At 36.1% G+C, this 20,632-nt stretch overlaps 1 protein-coding gene across 1 annotated transcript; it reads right to left on the bottom strand.

Moving 5' to 3' along the window:
* Positions 1-1,839: 1,839 nt before the first annotated feature.
* Positions 1,840-10,711, bottom strand: LOC113229028 (facilitated trehalose transporter Tret1-like). Its single transcript, XM_026462499.1, has 10 exons — positions 10,654-10,711; positions 9,096-9,325; positions 7,994-8,192; positions 7,513-7,634; positions 6,116-6,274; positions 4,796-4,853; positions 4,439-4,519; positions 3,865-4,082; positions 3,484-3,666; positions 1,840-2,634 (listed from the first exon to the last, which is right to left on the bottom strand). Exons 1-10 carry the CDS (start codon positions 10,709-10,711, stop codon positions 2,389-2,391), a joined length of 1,554 nt encoding a protein of 517 aa, XP_026318284.1. The 3' UTR covers positions 1,840-2,388.
* Positions 10,712-20,632: the final 9,921 nt, after the last annotated feature.

The following is a 20,632-nucleotide window of genomic DNA, read 5'->3' on the forward strand; positions in this document are numbered from 1 at the left end:
TTTCTAATTTGCGAAACCAAATAGCTGCCATTTTGCGGTAGGATGAGCGCATCGCGTGAGCGGTTAAGCAGACGATATATAAATAAAATATCTGCACATAATTTTTATATTACTTAAAGAGAAATACCTCCATATTTTTATTTATCTGTATCTGTAATAACAGAGCAACTGATAAATGTTGGTTTTCAAATGAAGCCCTGAAGTTATTAAATTCACTTTATCCCAAAATGTGAAAACTGCCCAGCGGCTTAACGACGCGCCGCGTCGCCTGCTGCCCCGTCCGTCGCCATCGGTCGCCGTCGCTTGTCGACGTCGGACCTGTGTCAAATTTTCTCCGCCTGTTCTTATTTTATTCATATCAGTCCCCCCCACCTCACAACGCGTTGAAATATCTCGCCTTAAACAAGAAAATTTTACTTGAAATATTCGCAGTCGATGGAATATTAAGTAAAAACCACTTTTATGTGCTCTAAAAATGTTTATTAAAATAAATATGACCTCAGCTGAAGTTTCTTGGGTCACGGAACAAATTTTAAGACTTGATCGTATAAAGATACATATCACAAATCAATCTTTATACGTAGTAATTATTAATACAACGATCGAACACTCAGAAAAAATCCTTAGATCCGGCTGGATTCGATCCAACATCTTCCAGCAAACCGTGCCAGATGCTATACCCATTAATCTACAGAACGAACTAGCGGGCCTTACGAATTTTTCTGTGCTTGCGAAAAATAAAGACGCATGTCTTTATTTTTCGCTTTTAACGACTTTTTTGTCGTAAAACGCCATCTGTGAGAAATCTATGAAAGCTTTTCTTCACGCAGCCAGATACCTTTACAGGTATCAGCAGCAGACTAGAGATGTCGCTTTAATAAATGTAATTTTAAAATTTATTGAATGTCACGCCAGGATAAAGGTAAACTGTTTTGTTAGAACAAATTTCTTATCTGTAAAAATGCTTAGGAAATGAAACTATTTTTCCGGATTTAAATCGCGTATATTTGTTTTTTCAAACAAACCGACGTTTCGGGCCCTTTACAGGTCCCATGGTCACGGTTGACTGTTTTTTTGAAAAACGGTTTGTTTGAAAAAACAAATATACGCGATTTAAATCCGGAAAAATAGTTTCATTTCCTATGTGTAACAATCGCGAAAACCTAAGAACTCGATATGTAAAAATGCTATTATAAATTTCGAACATCGCGGAAAAACAATACAATTTAATTGGACCTCAATTCTAATATCAGTCGAGATGAAGTTTTATTCGAAATGAAATGTCAATAGCAAACAATTTTGACAATTTCACACGTTACTTGATATCGAACGATATGATAGTTGGGGCCGATTCTAGTCTATGAATTAAAAATAAAAACTACGGTTGTGTGACATGAGTGAGAAAAGTTTTTATTTGCCGCCATTTCGCCAGTCGTAACATGCGGTTCCTGTAGTGCGATTCACGTAAGTTCAAGATATCAAAATATCGTTGAAGTTACGTAGTCCTATCCAAAATGAGTTTTCACGTATCACTTGAACGAATGTTGATATGAGTTGAATCGAAACGTAACGACTATGAACGACATCTTGGATTGTGAAATTTGACATCTAGTGGTCGAAAGTCTATTGAAAGAACTGTCAAAATTTTAGCAGAATACGTATGACTTGTCGTTTAGAGTCGATTCTTATACCAGAATACGCTTTAACGACATTTGGATCGAACGACTTTAAAATGGGACTCGTTGACGTTCACTGTCAGACGTGAATACGAAAAAGCAGTTCAACGACTAAATCGCTACGATATCGTAATGGTTCGATTACGTGAATCACCCCCCAGAACACATCATAGAGAGCTTTAATGTGTGTGTAGATAAAGCAGTGTATGTAACTGTACATAAGTAGGCATCAAAACACTCGTGAGATGTTTTTATGAAACTCGCCTGTCTGCTCGTTTCATAAACCCATACTCGTATTTTAGTGCCTCTAATGTAACAATCACATAAACTACTAGTTACAAACTAGTGGGAGAAATTTCACAAAATAATTAAATATCATGGTGACAAACATCGTGCCATTCAATAAACTTGAAAATTACAGTCTTCATAAGATTAAGAAAATAATATTACTATAAATATTTCTGTAGAATAGTAACTTCTTTTGCAACTTCTAATGCAGATTACTAGAAGTTGCTTTTCATTAGTACAATTTACCAACCTTATATTACCTTCTTTATATTGATCAAAACGATTACCTCGTTAAAATATGTCCTGAGACTCAAGAAACATATATTTCTACTGGTGATATAAATAATTTTCTAATACATTCACTCAATCAACAACTACATCGTCACAACGCGCTCTTCAAATTGAGAGGTGGACCTTCACTAAATCAAACCTTAATGTTCTCTTTCTTATTTTTTTTCAAAAACAACAACTGTATCTGATCGGCAGAAAGGCCTTTAGTCTCAACGAGACAAAAGTGGCTGTAAATGGCTGTACTAATACAAATTATGGTGAAGAAGTAGAACAAAGGCCCAAGACCGAAGCTGTCGACCATCGGGTTAAAGATGATGAGAGTCACAAAGTTGCTAATCCACATGCAAGCCATTACCATACTGTTGCAGAGACCCCGGACCTGAAATCAGAGAAATAATCAGAATTTCGAGAAAACATACACCATTAACAATTTTAAATAATTATATACACCGACTAGTCCGGCAATCTTTGCGGGAGGGCGATGTTCAGCAGCGGACGTCTTCCGGCTGATATGATGATGATATACACCGAATTTTATAATTTCATAACTGCCTCTGTGGCCGAACGGCTATTGCTGGACTGCCACGCAGAGATCCTGGGTCCGTATCCCGGGCCGGGATAAATATTTGTATGGCCTATATTTATTTGTTGTGAGTTTGGATGTAATTTGTGGTTGTCTATTTATGCATCCATGGTACCCACGATACAGGGTTTTCCTAGTGCGGGGTTATGAATGTGTGCGTTATTATTATTATCTACTACTTTATTCTTCACAGCTTGGTAGCTGATTTGAACCACATTATTATTATTATTCTTACTCATTAAACAACATTTGCAAACAGTCATATTTATAACTCTGCTACTGGTACTTACTACAAAGATACATTTAAAAAAAATGAGATAGAAACACAAGCTGATACTATATATTTCGAATCATCTACTGAAAAACATTCATTAATTGCTAAGCACACACAACCCACCCATGAGCTTTATGCTACGTTCAGGTCTTCGATCCCACTACTACCTAAACGACCTTTGAGGCTAATTCTACATTGCAACTTCTAACATGTGATTTCCACTTAGACCATTGCTGCTGATCTACAATTAGTGAGCTTTGAGAGTTATGTCATTAACCCATTACCAATTCTTTGGACTATATCTCACGACTCTTGTACAAATGGAAGTCCATTCCATTAATCTGTGTAAAGTTCTTTCTTTCCTGACTTACCTCAGGCAAAAACATTTCAGCACTCATAATATAAGGCACCGTGGCAGCGCCGAGATTATACACGAAGCAGTAAGCATAAATGAGGAATGCGGTGTACCAATAAGGTCCATAGCCTAGGTGCAATTGTGATGCGAGCAAGAGAGTACAAATTCCCGTTGCTATCGCTGATGTTGTCATTAAGAACTGCAAAGAAGGTATCTTTGAATATTTTTTATCTAAGCGGTTATAGCATTATGAGCATGAAAGTAGTTTAGTCCAGAGCCTATAACTTTGTGTCACAAATTTCAAATAAGAAAAATTGAGCAGCAATTCATTGAATTGTTTTAATAGGAACTTTTTTTCATAGTATTCTATAAAAAAATTTTCAAAATCATTCCTTACTCTCCTCCCAAACTTGTCGACTACAGAAGCACAAATAAAACTAGCCACCATTAAATCGACGGCTAGCAATATTGCACAAGTATTTGGATGCATCGACGGTACAGCTTCCTTGAACATAGGCTCAGCGTATACTTGCAGTACAATACCCCCCATCATAATATTTGCTGTCATGATGATTAGGGCCATCATTAGAGCTCGTTTGGAAGATTCGGAGTTTTCTGTACGAAACAAAGAAGTAGCAAATAAACAGATAATAATTTATAGTTATTAAACAAGAAGCTCATTACATATCCGATCATTTATTGGTGCCGATAAACATTATGTAAGAATCTACGTTTATACAAAAAAAACGAAGACTTGATGACAGAATCTGTAATAGACTTAAAAATCTAAATCAAGCACTTTTTTTTCCTGGTGTGTGGGATTATATCAAAGTTATAACAGTACTTCCTTAACCCACAGTTATTGGTCTTAAAATGTTAAAGGCCAGAGTATCAATTTTGTGTTGATCATTAGAGTAGAAAATGATGAACAAATCTCCTTAAAATATCAAAATTCTTACTAAGTAACTTACTCAGGAATTGCCATTGTGACACGCTCTTGACTTCTTCGACGGGTTGAAGTTTTTTGTCAAGCAATTCCTTTTCGTGTGGTTCTGAAAGAATGAGTATCATTGCAATAAATTTGTATCAAAAGTAGTAGTAATAATAGGTTCTACGAAAAACCACGCGAACTTTTCACATTGAAAAGACAAGATGTAGTACTGTCCACAGGTGATCAAACCTTGTATTACAATTTTTTTTTTGTTTTTAAATAAAAGTAATATTATCTTCTAGAAACATCCGGAAAGTTTTTGACTGTAGGTAGCGTTTATTATGTTACTGAAAATGACAACAGCTTTTACTATAAGTCAAAAATCAAAATATTGTACCGACTAAAAAAATATTTTCATCCATTACAGTGATATCTAGGACATGCAAATGGTAAACCTAGAGGGATACAACACTGTGAGTGCCGATCCAGTACAAACCATGACTCTAGAATAGCTTCGTAAAAAGCATTGATTTCATAAGAACGTCAGTTCAAAGCATCCTTTTAGGTCTTTTAATTGTACAATCGCATCGCGTTTCATCAATCGCATCTCGTTTCATGTATTTTAACGTTTTTCTTTTTACTGCATCGTATTTTTTTCATTATTTACTTTTTCTTTTTAAATACGTTTTGCTTTCACTTTTCCATTGCTATTTTATATAAGAATCTGGTGAAAATCAAGTTTGTTGAAATGATGCACTATCTGGATCACATTTTTAATGAAAAAACACACTGAAACAAAGATTATCATCTAATTCAGAGGTGGGAAGTATGGCCACCTGCTCAGATTGTATTGTACAAAACCTGGTTAGTTGTAATCTATGCCATGTAACTATTAAGTAATTATTATTATTACATTATGGTAAAAAGTGACAATAATCTTAAAAATTTCAGACATCCTTATCTGATAGTTCATTTGAATAAAGATACAGCATAAATATATTAAGTATTGAAAAAATACTTAATATGTTTGATTTTTACTATCAGACCCAATTAAACTCCATCCTTACAATGTCGGTACTATCAATTGCAACACTCACATTTTCCATCACTCCTAGAAACAACATCCAAGATCTAAAATTAAGTGTACTTTGATATGGTTACTGCAAACAAAACAAATCTATATTTATTTTTGCTTATGCTATGTTCATGTTTTATTTGCATTTGTAGATATTAATATTTGCTACGATTGTATCAAGATCATTAACGTGATGATTTTGATAACGGAAAGGATTTTTGTTTTATATATTTAGCAAGATAATTGTAAGGTTGCAGTGAAATTACAAAATCTCAAGATTTTATGATATCAATATCATGATGTGATCTTATTGCAGTATTTCCAACCGATTCAAATGTAATGGCTAGATGGACTATTTGTGTTTAACTTGAGTTGTGGCGCTAGTGTACATCCAATGTTGCAGATAGAAAACTACAGCAAATGACAACCATTTGATGTTTTTGATGCGGTAGCCTTTAGCTGTATGACAGATAAGTAAGTCGAACCAAATAGGTAAAATAATGAATTACAATGGAAATTTTAAGAAAAGAATTTTAAAGCTAATTTTGAAATCAGTTAATTTTGGACCCTATCAGGTTTATTTAAATTTGAAATGTGCTTGTTAACAAAATCAATGTACGTTCATTAAACCTGTTCAATTACCCTTTTCACGCCATTAAGTAATAGTTTACCTTCAGTTTCTCCATGCAAGATCTCATCAATTCTTGGATCCAATTGTAGTTTTATTTTCTTTATTTCGACCTCTACTTCTTTAGAGGTCACATCAACTCTTCTGTAAAATGCTATTGACCTCTTTGCATCCTGGAAACAATGCCCTGTGTTTTATCGTACACTGGAATGCTAGTATTATTGGAATTACTTAGTTAGAATACATACATTAAAGCGTTTATTAGTGAAAATGTTGGAAGTTTAATTATCACATACGTATATATCGTCATGCCCGTCATATCACTGCCGTAGTCAGTGATTATGAACGTTCAGCCGCTAAACATATCTCTCTCGCTCCCTCCAATGTCATAAATATTTCACACACGCCCTTTAGTTCTTAGTGTTTATAACCTGGCTATTTTAAAGACATATTCAATACGGTGAAAGTATATTATACGCTGGAGTTGATCTTTCTCTATATTTCCTTCTACTAACATCTATACTTTCTACATGAATATTGTGTGAATTTCTGTCAAATCATTTATTTATTACTATTAAACTGTTAATTATTCTGTATTTAAAAGTTTCACCTCAACACTTACCACCTCAAATTAACTACTACCCAATTTAACTTGTTCTAACTTCTCGTCGTTAACGTAATTTCTTTCAAGCGCTTTGCACATAACAGTTACCATCTCCTGAATCTGTTTTGAGGGTAGTTACAATTTATTCACAAACAACTTATGAGCAGTTTGAACAACCACGAAGACGTCAAAGAAGAACATTCATTGTAAATTCCATTTACTTTTTTCCATTCATTTTACTTAATAGAATCAGAGTAAAGAATTTGAATTAGACTGCTGTTTACGCCATACATGGACAGTAATATTTATAGCTTATTCCTGACTAATCTATCAGAAGCCTTTTCCAAGTCTATAAAGGTACAGCAGACTTTATGATTTTCAGTATTTTTTTTCGGTTATGCATTTTATAGACTTCAGATTCATGCATTCTCTTATGATTTGATTTACACAGAGGTTTAAACGTTTGACATTTCTCTTTCTTATTTCATATTATCAACTGCCTCTGTGGCTGAAGATTTACCATGCCACGCACAGGTCTCGGGTTCGATTCCCGGACAAGAGAAATATTTTTATGGCTTACATTTATTTCCCTCGTGAGCTTAGTTGTAGTTTGTGGTTATCTGTCTGTTGTGGGCGTCCATGGCAACCGCGATATAGGGTTTCCCTAGTGCGGGGGCTATTGTAAGCGTTATTATTATTATTTGAATAAGTACATACGTGTCTGTAACTTCAGTACTCTTGTGTAACCAACGTCAAGCACGCAAGTACTGTCTAATCTCTCAGGTAATACAATCTTGAACACTTTACCTCTTCTCTCCCTTTTTGTACCAAATACACCGGTGACTCCTTCAGTAATCCCAATACAGCAATATATAGACAGGATCCCGTTAAATGCACGTATATAACTTGCTGATACGTCAAGTATCCGCCTGTTATGTAAATAATTGTACTCTGTTATCATTTCCTTTGTTTTCTTATGCGAAAATAAATGTAAATTCACTCAAATGTATATGCTAATGATGACAATGAATTGCTAAATCATGGCTTTAGGAAATGAAATTATTTTCGGTATCTCAGTGGAGTATATTTATTTTTTCAAGCCGGACATGACCATGGGGCATATAAACAACCCGAATTAGTTGTGCTAGAAGAATTACTTGTATCAATTTAAAAACATTTGGAGAGTTCAAATTTAGTGAGCCTTCCCTTGCATAAATAAAAATGACTAGAACTTAAAATCACATTACTTATGTACGTGTATTTACTTCGAATACTGAATTATACATACCTATTGCATAAGAGAACAATAACCCAGCAAAGAATATCGTTACACAAGACGATGTTAACATTCCTCTTATGGAGTCTTGTACAATTTCTGCAATATAGACTGAAGTAACAGCTTGGCCAGCAGCTCCAAAACCTGATATTCCCATTGCAAGAATGATTAATGGAGTGTAGTTTGTTAAAGATATTATCGTCCAGCCAATCTAAAATTAAGAAAAAGAAAGAAAAAAAGAAATGACGACTCACGAACAAATCGTGAGCCTGGTAGTAAGCGTCACGTCAGTCCATCGCAGTTGCAGTGCCACTCAAAGATTTAAACAGCAAAGACCTGAGGGGCACTGCCACTGTATCCGTCACCCTGAGATATAAGTAAACAAGACCCATGTGCTTGTGCTTTTAGCAGCGCCAACAATATGTCTATCTGATATGTATATCCTTATCTGAGATTGGAGCAAAATCTATTAAAAGCTTAAAATTATAAAGCGCCTTGAGAAAACTTCATAGCAATCTTTTGGGATTGTAGATATTGAGATCGTGGAAAAATTATAAAAGCGTTAAATATACACAGCTTGGTTGATTCAGTATTTGGTATTATCAACGCTTAAAAATATTATAATATAATAATAAAATTAAAACAATTTAATTTTGTTGAAAATAGGCTGCTCATTAATCTTAAAATGTCTATCTGATATAAACTAAAAAGTCAAGGATTTAGGATAGACCTTAGATTACACCGCGTATCTTTGCCTTATTTAATTAAACTCATACATATTGTGTATGCAAGTAGTATGTGCAAAGAAGTGTAATTGTTGCCTATTACAATTATAGGCTCTGCAATGATCGTCGAGTATTTACTTATATACTTTTACCTCATCCGTTTGTAGTAGATTTAGTAGATTCATTTTTAAGGTCTCTCTTCATCGTTACTATATTTCATGATACTAACAAACAAAATGACGTTGTCCATAGAAATTGTTGAACAACAACTGAGAACTAATCACACGGTTAACTGTCCATTGCTTTTGCAAAGCATATTAAAATATCAAGGCATCAGTTTGGACCCTTGACGAACTCCATATTAATTATGTTCACATAAAGTTACTTACAATCATAGGCAATCCAAAGAGCATAGCTGAATATCGTCTTCCAAATATATTAAGAGCATATCCACACGTAGGAGTCAATAATAAAGCACCAATGTTAGTTAAACTTCCGAGTAGCGATTTTTCGAAAGTTGTCAGAGGCCAGGACAAAACGGTGCTATTAGATTCGAAGTTCTCGATATTGTATGATGGCCAGGCGTATACGAACCCAATGAGAGCTATGAGGCCTGATACTGAAAAGCATTTTTAAATATACAGTAAAACACAAAAACACGGCGAAGAGGCTTACATGTTCGATATTTAGAACTATGCCCTTAAATCGTCACCTAGAAGAACACCATTTTAAGTAACATAAAATAGTTAATAATAAAGCTAAAGGGTTTTTTAACAAGGGCGTGTAGATTTTGATAGTTCATAGCGATCATGTTGTTGAGGCGGCTTTTGTCAAATCTGTTATTTATTTTTCAATCACTAAAGACAAATCATCATGGTAAGCTACAGCGCAGCGTTGAGCAACACTTGCAAATGATAAAAATAATATTATCATGGGTGTTCTATTGACAAGTAACAAAGTGCTCATTTTACGATTTATGTGGTCATCCTTCCTAGTTGACTATTCAATGTTTGGTGACCAAATTCGAGTCGACTTGTTCAGTAAATCATCATCCAACACTCGTACGTCATTGAAACGCAAAATCTGCCGAAAACTTCGCGCTATTCGTGAAAGTATTCAGGAAAACCCGAGGGAGTCTGTCTATTGCGCGCGCATCGTTGCTACAATAGAACACCCATTATGATAATATTTTTTTATCATTTGCGCGTGTTGCTCGAACTTGTAAACTTGAACTTGTAACTTGCCATGATGGTTTGTTTTTAGTGACTGAAAAATAAACTACAGATTTAATAAAAGCAGCCTCAACAACATGATTGCTATGAACTGTAACAATCTACTCGCCCCTGATGGAAAACCCTTTATTAAGGTGTATAATATAATTATACACCTTAGCATATTAGCCTATTTATCAGCCAAAAATGTGGAAGTCACCAATGACAGCCTAGTCGGGAGAACAATTGTCTTTTTTACGGATTCATTCTCACCGGAAAAGCCTGCACTAGCAGTCTACCGAAACAGTCAACATTCATGATGAAGAAAGGTCTTAAAGCGATTTAAATGCTCATGAAATCGCCAACCCGTATTGAGCCATTGTCAATGTAGAGCAACAATAACACATGCACTTTTGTGTATTAAAATCGATTTGATTAACTATTTAAAACGACAAAAGACAAAACTATTTCTTTTATTGGTGGTAGAGTTCTACTAGGCACCACTACCTTACCTATTTCTATCTAATATATTAATAAATTATGACAGCTAGGAAAGGCTAGATAGAACCTATGGTGTTACAGGTGATTTAAGATTTTATGTCCTACATCTTAATGTTTAATATTGCATTGTCCACAAGTGAAGCAAACCGTTTTGTGTCAAGTGGACCATCTGACTTCCTAATTTACTCTCCTCAGACTTCCTGTGAAACATAAATATTAATCTAGGTACACATACTTGCCAAAGTACATAATATTTGCATGAAAAACGCAGCGACGGTAACCTTTTCAGCCATATTTAATTTTTATAGAACAAACTTCACACTACTATGACACCACCTTTTGCAAAACACTAAATACAAACTGAGAAATTGTTATAAGTGTAATTCATAATAATGTCTTTAGATTCTATTTAAATTTTATTAGTCGGATCAAGCGTCAGGAGATAAGGCAAAAGCGTCTATTGTCGGAGACACAGGTGTCTTTATAAATGAGTATATTTATCACTGGAAGAAGTCTCACGTGACTATATAACATAATATATAAAACAACTTGAAACAAATTATTTTTTGTACTATCTAATCATCCATCTATTTATTTTTCTAATAACGTGCTTTTAACCAGCTAACACGCCTAATGTAAAATTTTATTTATTAATTGCAACATAGAGATGGATCGTAACAACAGTGGTGGTATATTTACTACTACATCGCTGTTGCTGCAAATTACTTACTACATTTTAAATTTTTATTGAATTGATATTCAATTATTTTTTGTGAAATTTACTAGAATTAGAAACTTTGACGACTAAAAAGTCATTGAAAAACTAAATACAAAGACACGACGTTCCGTGGCTTAGTTGGTACAGCGTCTGGCACGGTATGCAAGAAGACGTCGGTTCGAATCCGACCGGATCGAAGGAATTTTGTCTGAGTGTTCGATCTTTGTATTAATGATTACTTACTACAATTCTATTTTATTGACTCCGTCAGCCTTGTGAAATGTAACGTAGAAGAACGGACAAAACACCTTAATTTGCTACACTGGCCTTACCTCATAAGTATTTTTAGTTTAGAAGTAAATATAATATAGAACGATAGAATTGAATCCAACATTTATTTCAAGTCTTGTTTAAACTGCGTTCTTTAAGCGGCGTTATGCATTAAATGTTTTTCTCATTATTCATTATTTTAATTTTTATATCCTTCTCTTTTCGTTTCCTTCTTTTAATAAAAAAAGTATATATAATTATCACACTTTTTCCCCGATCCATTAAAATATTTTATCGTAACTGACCCGCCAAACATACTTGATTCGTCATACGTCTCGTAACTTTCCAAATTTTGAACTTCAGAAGCCATGCACTTATATCTTCGAATTGTATTCAAACCACATAGTATACATTACTTATTTTAAGTTTCAACAACCTTCCTGATGGACATAACATGTTTGCGTTTAACCGTAATAAACAAGCCGAAGATATTTTACTCTGCACACGTTTCAATCGATTAGAATGCACCTTATAATGGGGGCTCTACACAACAGAATAATACCCAAGAATGCTAGGAGAGAGAGAGAGAGCGTTAAACAATATCATCCAGCTAACAGCATTTTTAAAGCCGTCCGCCTTATGAGCGACGAAATCCTAATCGCACTCTCCAAGTCTCGCACGTTGGTCACTTTATTATCGCGGCAAATACCGCAGATAGATAGTTATATGATAACTGAGGCCGGTTGAAAAACACAGAGACCCGGATAAGGACAAATCAGATCGACATCGCCAAGATGACAGCAGAAAGTGGAACTGAGCAGGTCATAATATGCCTCGGGCAAGACCACAGGTAGGATATAAGGGTAGTTGAGTGAAAATACAGAGAAAGGTAGCCAAACGATAGGGAAAAATTTAATGAGGCAGGCATTAAAAGAAACTTACAATCATCATTGGGTAGACAGCGGTTGACAAAAAAGGTAGGGAGAACAAGGATGTAACCGTAACACAACAACATGCGTTGTTCGTCAACAATCGTGGTTCATCTAAAGATCCCAAGTCACATGTGACCAGCCCTTCGATTTGGACTAGCACGATAGAAATAAATAAGTCAGAAATACCAACCCACATAGGCTGTGCACGAGAAACCCAGCCATCAGTAAAACAAATATGTCAATCGATTTTACTCATAAATTTTTAAGTAGCCGTTGATGACTAAACAACGGTCTCTGTGTCAAATTTCACGAAAAGTAGGCTTTTGTGTTCATATCTGTATTAACGTACCTTTGTTAACGTATTCGTTTTACATACACACTAGATTAATGTTTATTACGTCTCATTCCGAAACGGTTAGAAGGATTTGGATGAAATTTGAGATATAGATAGTTTAAACATTACACAACCTGTATGGAGTACTTTTATAACAAGAACGCGAACTTTTATAAAGAAAAGTCGCGGGTATTGTATGATTAGGAAAATCTGAATTCACCTTGAGCCACTATTACACCCTCACCATAATGTCGTGACGACAGATAGTCGTGCAACTTGAACTGTCGTGGCTTGTATTTTTAAATGAAGTTGGTCACAACACGATTAACTGTCGATTACGACTTTTTTGACTTTACGACGACAGACTGACGCGACAATGGGAAAAGCTAGAACGAGTCGTCTGACGATAAATAAAACGTCACGGCAAAAATGTGACGACGGATAATCGCAGCTTTAAACGATTCTGTAGTAGTGCATACGACAAAGCGGCTGCCGTAAACCTATAAATTGTCATCACTATCTATTGGGAACAGCTAGACACGACAGTCGTTCAACGATAAAATAAAACGTTAGGACTGAAATGTTGATTATCGAATTGGCCGTACCGGAAAAACAAACGAAGGTAGAATTGTTATAATTAAATCAAAATATTACCATCTGTGTGGGAAGACGATTTGCTTGATACTCTTTGGTCGCCCTAGAAAAAAGTAACATCAATAACGAGCAGAGCACATGATTAATATTTTTTAGTACAGCCTACTAATACCTACTCTAGCAACAGAGCTCCTTGAGAAAGAGTTCCTCCAGAATAGTACTGCCACCTTACCTATTTCTGCCGCCAAGCAGTAATATCAGCATTATTGTGTCCCGGTTTTGAAGAGTAAGGGTGCTGATGAAATTACAGACATGGGACTTGTAAACTTTATGTCTCAGGGTGACGGGCGTAGTGGCAGTGCCCTTCAGATCTTTGCGATTTAAAGCTCGTGAGTAGCACTGCAACTGTTATGGACAGGCCATCAGGCGCACGACTTGTTTATCCAATCACTTGAATTATAAAAATACTATGTTTATAAAAACAAAATCGGCTTGGTGGATACAGATAAAACTTGGTAGACAAATAATTTACATCCAAAAAATTTCTTCGACACTAAAATAGATGACAGAAGCTCAGTATTTAAAACAAGTAGACATAGTGAAACTATATTCAATTCAACTGAACTTTAAACAGCAGCTACGTGCTGATTTTAAATTTTGGCAATCATATATAAAATTGGTTGTGTCGAAATAGTGCTCATGACAATGTAATCTAGTTATACATCTGCTATGTTCAATGACACGTGTATTTCTGTAACGACGCTGTTTTTCAGTGGATACTGAAAAACAGCGCCGTTCAGTGAAAGGGCAATTAGCTGAGTGGACGATCAATTCTGTAATAGCACAGCGCACACGCGGTCAGTTTTGTTTATTGTTATTCTTTACATAATTATCTATTTAAGTTTTTTTTATTGTGTGTGTACTGTGACTTTTATACGAAATAAATTTCTATTCTATATCATATCATACCATCATATTCAAATATATACTTGCTTTGTTATTAACCTATATACTTAATTCTACATAAGTTTCATGCAGCTTGATTTTGATTGCTTCTCCCGATCGGAAACTGCTTTTTCGAGTCGAGACGCATAATATTGCGAATGAGCTACCCGATCGGATCGATTCCCATTTGAATTAAAATCAGGGCCCTGATGTTCTTATTGAAACAACGCCTGCCATTGTATTCATCGTAAGCTGAAGTGACTGAACAGTGGTTCTTAGTGCAAAATGAAGCAATAAAAGGGTCAGGCGGTTAATTTTTAACTAAATTGACTGTTCTACTAACTTATAGTTTCCTCTAAAATCAGTTGCAGCCCGTGTTAACAATAAATTTAAATCTCATTACAAACATAAATAGATAAAGAGTATTAGTTAAGACAGAGATTAAACCATAAAGATACAAGTGAACTTATGATAGGAAAATTTACACGGTAGTCAACTCAATGTTTCGCTTTTGTTAGGAAAACTTGAATTTTATAGAGATAGGAAAAAATATACTTCCTGGTCACATCTAACTGTCGAAATTCCCACTTTAAATCTTAACACGTGGAAAGATTTTGAAAACAAAACGCTAACAGTGCAGGTCAAGTCATCAACGTTTGATCTGATGGAAAGTGAGGAAGAGGTCGATCATGAAGCATGTACACCTAAACATTGCCTATTCACTCTCGCTTTGAAAAGGTCCAAGTTATAGCGTTCGGGGAGTAAGTCCGCAGACAGGGAATTCTACGCCTTAACCACTTGCCATACAAATGTGGAAACGATACGCTTCGTGCGAATCCACAACATAAGGGTGGAACCCAAAGACCACGTCCAGTCTCCCGATGATGGAAAGGGGAAGGCGGAATCAAATCGTGCAATTCCATCGGATACTCTCCGTGATGTCTATTTTGTATAGGTAATTGGGTCATGTGAATAGAAATGTCTTTGGATAGAATTATTGCCTAGAAATTTCGCTGACGTTAGAGGATGAACCTGTACAGCTTTGTAATTCAAATTGTTTGCTCCCAGCCGATTTCCGCCAAGATGTCCATTTCAGTTCTTTCAGTGGACTCGCATGTGGTTTATGTTGCTATACGATAATACTCGTGCACTGTGGACATGTGAGCGCACCATTTTCAAAATTATAACTGATTACCGCAAATATAATCATGGTTACAGTTTTATTATACCTAAGGACGTTTTATTAATATATTGTAACAAAATTGTTTACTCATGATTGGTCATGCTGTGTAAACATATAAACTGTTTTGTACATTGTTTTTAACACATAATAGACACACGGTTGGCCACAATCTCACCTGATGTTAAGCGACGATTTGACCGACGATGGGACGCGTTTATCTAAAAAAATGCGTATCCACTCTAGCCTTGAATAGCCCCAATTTGTACTTTTCGGGAAATACAGATAGAGCATTCCATTCCTTTGCCGTACGCATCAGAAAAGAGGAAGCAAAGCGCTTAGGGACGGCGAGAGTGGAACTAAATTGAAAAGTTCCTGCACACGCTCCCCGAAATGTATCCGATGGAAAACCGACAAGCAGGCTACTTTTCTGCGGTGGTCGAGTGTTTTGTAGCTTCGACTCTACAAGAGAATTGTTTTTAATAAGTCTCGTTGCCTCTTTGCTCCACCGAGTTCAAGGCGGCTGATTGATAACCGAGCCGTCCCAAAGGTGGCAGCAGTACTCCATACACGATCGAACTTGTGCTTTATACAGATTTAAAAGCTGTTCCGGTGTGAAGTACCGCCTGACCTTGTAAAGTATGCGTAGTTTTCTGTCAGCACTCGATGTAACCCAAAGTTTTTTGGATGATAAGTCCAGATCAAGTAGCTAAAGGTGGTCCCTTATCGGCACGGATACATCTCGGAATCTTATCCAATAAATAAAATAAATAAATAAGTGGTCGAGTTGTCAAATCGTTACGCTAAAAATCAAGTTCCGAGTGCCGTTCATTCTTAAAGCCACATGCTTATTTTATCCAATAAAGATGTATAAATATATATTGCGCAAGGGATCAAGAATAAATATTAAATTTTATGTGATGATTGTTATTATTTTTTTAATTTTTCTATTTTCTCTGTATTTTATACGTAGTCAGAATTTTTTACCATATTTGTACACACGCCAGCACATCTAGCTAAACATTGACGTATCTTGTTATGTTGCACTGGAGGCGATTTTCGAACAAAAATGTGTGGTCTGGCGTACCGTTGTCCGTACGTAATAAGGTAATTTAATACAACAGTTGTCAATTTATGTTACTAACGCAAATATCATGTTGACTTAAAAAATATAATGTAATAATATACCCTAGCATTTATTTTGCTAGCCGTACCCATAATGTTAGCGTCAAAATTGCCAACGTGGCATTATCGTGATAATCGTTAAATAAATAAAAATTTCTGATGTAAATATTACATTACTTAGTTATTTTAATGTTGGTTTTATGCCATTGAATTTTCCAACAGCAGACGGGCCATATGACGGGGCATCGTTACCAATGGACATTTGGAACATTAGAAGAGCTTTTTTTTATAATATCAAGTGACGGGACAAACAAGTCGTGCGCCTGATGATAAGCGACACGCCATCTATCCCATGTGCCTGTAACTTCACCAACATCGTTACCCTTCAAAACCGGAACACAGTAATGCTGACATTACTGCTTGGCGACAGAAATAGGAAAGGTGGCAGTACTTCCCTGGACTTTGACTGTCTGTACATTGCCAGACTTGGAAGTTGAACTACTGAGTGACTCTCTTTATAAAGACACTATTGAAGAACACTTCGGGAATGAGCCCATTCAAGAACTTGCAGGTTCTAGAAAGGAACGAACGTGATGTCCGCTTGATCTTGGTACGCCAGACATCAAAGACATGGGGACGAGTTCTACTCCTTTACGGTTTTGGAGAGGAATTCCCTGCATGTAGATCTGTTCCCTAAAGACTATAACTTGGGCTCTTTCATCGATCTCACTCTCATTTTACGTCAAGGGAGAGAGAGGTCAAATGTGTAATTATTTTATCCAATAAAGCAATCGTAACGATGTCAAATTCGATAAGTTCTTCTGAACACTCACCGGTAAATAGAAGAATACACACGGAGAGCCAACGTCCCTCCATAGACTACGGGGTTTTCAAACCATTTAATGTATGTAATAAACATTTTATCGTTATAATAACAATATAAATACTCAAATCTGATTTAAGTTTATCATGACCGTTGAAAAGTGAGAATTGTAAAGGACCTTATTTTTTCAAAGTACAGTACTATTTATTACCTTAAAATACAATATCATTCACACAAAAATCTAATAAATCGACAATATTCAGACTTTTAATCATTCTTTATTGCACAAAGAAAAGATGTGTCTAAAACACATGTTACAAAGGACTTATACAACGGTGAGCTTGTCTCAGAGATCTCTTCCGCCAACCCTAGCCGTGGTGTAGAAATGAAGTCAGCGGGACTAATTATTGTACAATAAAATTAAAATTTAAATATGAATAAAATATATAATTGATAATGACATACATATATATGAAAGACATACACATATACATGAACTTTATATGTAAACATAAATAAATACATAATTTTTGTTGTTATTCAATTACGTTTCCGGTGCGATATCATATCCTGCTACAGCGACGCAGCACTGTAGGAGGGTCCATGTACCTCGTAATTCGGCTAAATAACGCCACTGTCCTTGCTTCTCCTTCTTCTTAGGCTATGTTCTTGTGGGTGTAATAAATATACGACTTGATACCCACTTTTGTTTTTATCTTGTCGATTTCATTTTTCTTTGACCTTTGTTTCCCATGCCTGTCCTCTACTTTAATCTCAATAACATTTCTACATTAGTCATCATATTGTACAATAATGTTAAATTTACTACAAAATGTCATAATAACATTTTTCTTTTGAGCGAGATGATTGTTTCTCTATTCATTAGTAGCGGAAAGAAATTTGTGTAAAGTTTTTTTTACCATAGAGTCGCAGATGTCAGAGAATGAGGAACAGTGCCTCTACCACGAGATTACTAAGACAATTGTCGCCAGCGACCGCGTTTTACTTCACAATTTTGTATGGCAAATCATACAGTACCGCAAGCGGTCACAAGAAGGAACAACATTTTCTATACAAATATTTCACGCGGTCGCTACCGAAAACTGACACTGTAATCTCATGGTAGAGACACAGAAAGAAATAAGTTGGTTACAGGAAAATAAAAAACACACGTTTTTAGAAACATAAATTAATTATATTTTAACATTCATTATTTTTGTCTAATGTTACTATGTACATAATCTTAGTACAGAGTACTAAAAACCGACCTTAAAAGTTCATGTAATTACATCTAATTGCCAAGTTTTATTGAAATACATAGTTTACAGGAAAAATTCCAAACCGGATTTAGCACCTAGTTTACCAACCTTAGAGGTGGAATATTCTCTTCAAATTTAAATGGGATCAATACTAAGGTACCTTCTTCCAATAAAAAAGAACCATCAAAATCGGTTCTCAAATGTATCGCATAACATTCATACAAAAAAATACAGTCGAATTGACAACCTCCTCTTTTGAAGTCGGTTAAAAAGTTATAATTTAGACTTCTTCTTTTTATATAAATTTTGCAATGTATGTACATAGGTTTTCACGATTGCTACACATTGGAAATGAAAACCTTATGAACGCGATTGTTAGCTGAAGTTAGACCTATCTACTTGGGACATCGTTTTTCAAGTGAATCTTGAGAATGGAAAAATTAGAGATGATTGTACTCATGAAAACAAACAACTTTTGCCCACTTGAAATCGAAGAAAACAAGACAATAGTAGGTTTAGTAGCAGTAGAATTCCTTGTAAAAGAGTTCGTTCAGGAAAGTACGTATTTACGGTTTTGAAGGGTAAAGATTTTGGTTAAATGAAGAAACACATGAAACTTGTCAACTTTTGTCTTAGGGTCAAGGGTGAAGTAGCAGTGCCCGTCAGATCATTTCGATATAAAGTTCCAAGTGGCACTGCAACTGTTATGGGTAGGCGTGTCACTCACCAAGCGCACGACTTGTGCTTCCCGTCATTTGAAATCATAAAAAAATAGTTTATGGCAGTTATGTGACACCAGAAATGATTTAGGCCATTTCAACTAGCACTGATGAATGGTTTACGAATATGTCGGCGCGGAACCATCCGGCCATTGTAAGTTGTCGTCGTCAGGACGCTCAGACATCACGAGATAAATGACTACACTATGCTCTGCAAGACTATGGAACGTATACTCAACAACCGTCTCCTGTCATACCTTGAAGACAATGACCTCCTCAGTGATCGCCAGTATGGATTCGGACGAGGACGATCTATGGGGGATCTTCTTGTGTATGCCTATCACATATGGAGCGAGGCTATAGAAAAGCAAGGCGAAGCACTTGCAGTGTCTTTGGACATTTCTAAAGCCTTTGACAGGGTCTGACACGCAAGCCTTTTAAGCAAGCTTCAAGATTTCTTGACTGAACGTTCCATTCGAGTGGTCTTAGAAGGCTACTCTTCCGAACATGTGGCGATAGATCCGTACTGTCTGCAACTCTCTTTCTGCTGCATATCAATGATATGTTAATTCCAGGTACCTTTGCGTATGCTGATGACAGCACAGTTGTAGACAGGTACTTGACCAATGCAAAGGTCAGCGGAGAGGAAATCCAGTCTTGTCGAGAGTCCATGGTTAACCGTTTAAATTTGACGCTCAAGGCAGTCTCCGATTGGGGCGATGGCAATCTTGTTGAATTTAACGCTACCAATACGCAGGCGTGTCTATTCTCCACTAAACAGAGTCCTTTTGAGCTAACTCCAACTTTTCGTGATATATCCATACCGATAGCCGACCATCTCCAGCTACTTGGAATGAACCTGTCGTCCAATCTGAACTTCGGCAGATACATTGAATCCATGGCCAAAAATGCAGCCAGGAAGCTTGGCATCCTTTTAAGGGTGAGGCGTTACTTCACACCGGGACTGTTACTTCAGCTGTATCAACCACAAGTCCGGTCGTGTATGGAGTACTGTTGCCACCTTTGGGATGGCTCTGCTACATATCAAGTGGCCACCTTGGATTCAATTGACAAGCGTGCTAAGAGGCTTATAGGTGACTCGGAACTAGTAGAGGCGAAGCTGCAGAGCCTTCAATACCGCCGTAAAGTTGCCTGCTTATCGGTATTTTATAAGATATATCACGGAGAGTGTGCGATGGACTTACACGATTTAATTCCGCATTCCCCTTTCCATCAACGGGGGACTAGGCGCAGGCTTGGCTTCCACCCCTATGTTGTGGATATTCCAAAGATTCGCACGAAGCGTTACGCTTCC

Source organism: Hyposmocoma kahamanoa, unplaced genomic scaffold (genome assembly GCF_003589595.1).
Source record: "Hyposmocoma kahamanoa isolate Upper Pololo Valley unplaced genomic scaffold, ASM358959v1 270, whole genome shotgun sequence".
Lineage (NCBI taxonomy): Eukaryota > Metazoa > Arthropoda > Insecta > Lepidoptera > Cosmopterigidae > Hyposmocoma > Hyposmocoma kahamanoa.